General features: G+C 39.4%; 1 protein-coding gene across 1 annotated transcript; it reads right to left on the reverse strand.

Moving 5' to 3' along the window:
* Positions 1 to 1,655: 1,655 nt before the first annotated feature.
* On the reverse strand, positions 1,656 to 2,633 carry LOC149206943 (KH domain-containing protein At4g18375-like). The gene has a single exon (XM_089397861.1). It carries the CDS (start codon positions 2,631 to 2,633, stop codon positions 1,656 to 1,658), a length of 978 nt encoding a protein of 325 aa, XP_089253987.1.
* Between the last annotated feature and the right edge of the window lie 666 nt (positions 2,634 to 3,299).

Here is a 3,299-nt window from a genome sequence, read left to right on the forward strand (position 1 = left end):
ACTTGAGAAATACCTTAGATTCTTCCTTGACTGAGTCTTCACTCTACTAGAGAAGCTGCTGTAGCAAGAAATCCTTCCTTCAGCTTCTTTGACACCTTCAAAGAGCCTAGACAAGCTCTGATACCATGTTAGGAATTTCAGATAATTCCAGAACAGTCAAACAGAGAGAAAATGCTCTGTTTTTAACACAGGATCTTAACACAGGGAAGCTAAATTGTTTTCTAAAGAACATAATTTCTTACACACATAAAAACTTTATATTCATTAATAAAACAACTACTGTTACAAAATTCTTCCTCTGCCAGAGGGATTCTCCAAGACTGCTTCAGATGTAGTTTAAAAAAAACTTCAATGTCTCTCTGGAAATTACTCTGTCTCTGCAACAAAGCGCAATACTCTGTTTCTTCAAAAATTAACACTGCTGAAAACACTCCTATGACTGCACTGCTGTGCATTTCATTCTATGTCTCAGCTTAAAAAAATTTACACTGCTGTGTAAATTTTCTTTATTCGCGCGCTGCGTAGTTCCCTTTTTTTTCTTTTGACCTGCGTGTTTCCCTCTTTCTTCGCACTGCTGTGCGTATTACACTACATATGCCCTCTAGAACAAAAAAAAAAACATAAAACAAAACATATATGTTTTTACTTACCATACTCCCGTGAAAAAATAAAAAATAATAAACTTAAAAACCTCACCTATATCTACCCACCAAAGTACATTTATATTAATTTCATTTAATTGCTTTACAGACAAAAACGGTGGTCAACGAAACTTTCACTTCACTTTAAGCAATTTATGGTGCAGGCTTGTACACAACCATTGATTTAATCAGACGGTTGTTTGTGATTCCCCAGAGGTCAAAATCGCACAAACATTATGCACCGGGGAAAGACTTTTGGAAATCAAAATCGCACGAACATTATGCACCGGAGAAAGACTGTTTTGGAACAGTTGCTGTGGCCACGTGTCGGACGGTGTACCTGCTCGCTGCCTCCCCGGGAAATACCAGCATTCGACAAAGGTGTTGCGGGGAACTCCCATGGCAGTTTTCTGCCGCATGGCAGTTGGAATTAATATTTCAACAAATCATATTGCTTACTACAATAATTTGAAAGAGGAATCGCACTGGCCACAGATAAACTACACAAAGGAAGCAATGTGTGGGTGTTGGTAGCACCATCCATATGTTTGAAAATATTTTTCCTCAGCCTTTTTGTAATTTGGATGAGTGCATCTCTGGCAACAGTGGGTCCTCTAGTAACCTGAACGAGCTCGTCATTTTGGAAAGCACATTTTGGTCGCTCCTCTTTGCGAAATATGCAAATATTTGCTCCACTGTGCTTCCGCATCTCACTGATGATGTTGCCACCTTTACCAAGAAAGCAACCAATGTGCTTGGACGGAACAAGAAGCCTTGTACAAATGCCACTTTCATCATTGTCATTGTCACTAGTCTTTCCTTGCAATTGGAGGTCTGCCTCAAGCGTAGGTGAAACACCATCATTAGCTAACTCTGTTGAAGAAACCACAATTACACGTTCATCTGAATCTGATTGTGCGTCTTCAACCTTAATACTTGCTCCTGTATCTTTCCTCATGCTTTTGATATTGCCGCCCTTACCAATCACACCTCCAATTTTATCATTTGGGCATACTATTCGAATACAAAACTCCTCTCCACTTTTTTCAACAGCAGAATTCCCAGATTTTGGAGCAATGGGAAGAGAGGGTTATAAGTAAGATGCCGTATTGAACTTCGAGCTTCACTTCCATATCCTCCCAGTGCTGCTAAATGGCCGGAGGCATAAGTACCATTTTCTCTTGGAGCACGTGAACTGTGATGAGCAAACAGTGAATCTCGTTGTGGAACATAATTTGGCGGAGTAAATAATGCGAGCACACCAGAAGGAAGGAGTGAAGTTGGGTTCGTTGCAGATAAGATATGAGTCCAAGGAATTTGCTCCTTAGGTGGGTGTTTATACAGAAAAGCTGAAACTGCATACGGTGCTTTCTTGACAGCTGTTGCATCTCCAGATATGACAACGACTTCACCAAAACTAAAAGCACAGCCTGGCAACTCATCTTTTGGCCGTATCTGAATTTGTGCCCCGGATTCGCTCCTAAACTTTTGAATGTTATTTCCACCTTTTCCAATCAAACCTCCAATCTGGCTGTTAGCAGCCAGCAACCGAGCATTGTGTTGTCTCTTTTTGTCGGCCTCATCATTATCTTTGCCAGAAGATTGTTGAACAATAACAGAATGCACTCTAAGAAGAGCATCCTGAGTAGGACACACAGGTTCAACTTCAACTTCATTCTCATTGCAATCCTTCTCCTTGTCGTTGCCTGACGGTGAGTTGAAGATTACTATCACGCTATCATCAATGCCTTGAACAGCATCTATAACTTTGATCTTCGAACGCGTCTCTTGACTCACAGATTTTATAACTTTACCAGCCTTTCCTATAACACTTCCTACCACATTAACAGGACATAATATGCGATACACAGTACTGTCAGCACCAGGTAAAACTCGCTCTCTACCAGTGCCAGAGTTCCGCCGCTTATTTCCATCATTGTTCTCTGGAAGCTCATTTTCCCTGCGTGTTCGCTTTCCAATAGCAGAGTCCATGGTAGGCAATCCTTTCCCATATAAGCTGTCTCCGTTTTTTAAAGAAAAACGGTAAGCCAGGAGAAGAAGTTCGTGAGTCGCCGTATACTTCAATCCTATCTGCCTTCTTATTCTCTTACATTCTGGCGTTGAAGGCGGCTAATTTGGCCCTTTTATATGGCATGCGTTAGGGTTTATTAAGGCGGACAACTTGTCAAGCCGCTACCCTCGTGTTAGGACCGACCGACATGTGTGGGTCAGGGCGCCAGTGCGATAATCACTATATTTTTGATATTAAAATATAGTGATATTAAGGGAAAATTATTTAGTATTGTTATTTTTTTTCTTAACAATTTAGCTAAGTATTGTTAGTTAAATAATTTTTTTTGGGATATATATATGTTTTTTCCTTTTTGTGAATTTGAAATTGTATTATTTTAAAATGATTTCATATAAAATATAAGGTTAAGTTTAGTCATAATCTGCCTGTAGGGAAACCAATAACCAATATTATTGATGATGAACAATAGTCTATGTCTATCAAAATGCTAGCAACTATAACTACGAAGCTCATAATAACTAAAATAAATTGAATTACTAAAAGTAGAAGACATGTGTTGAGTGGCTAAATATAACATCAAGAATAAGATGAAGTGATTGGGGCCGGATCATGAGCATTGGTTCTTG

Source organism: Pinus tabuliformis, chromosome 1_2, assembly GCF_031772625.1.
Source record: "Pinus tabuliformis cultivar Carrire ecotype Pingquan chromosome 1_2, CPIR1, whole genome shotgun sequence".
Classification (NCBI taxonomy): domain Eukaryota; kingdom Viridiplantae; phylum Streptophyta; class Pinopsida; order Pinales; family Pinaceae; genus Pinus; species Pinus tabuliformis.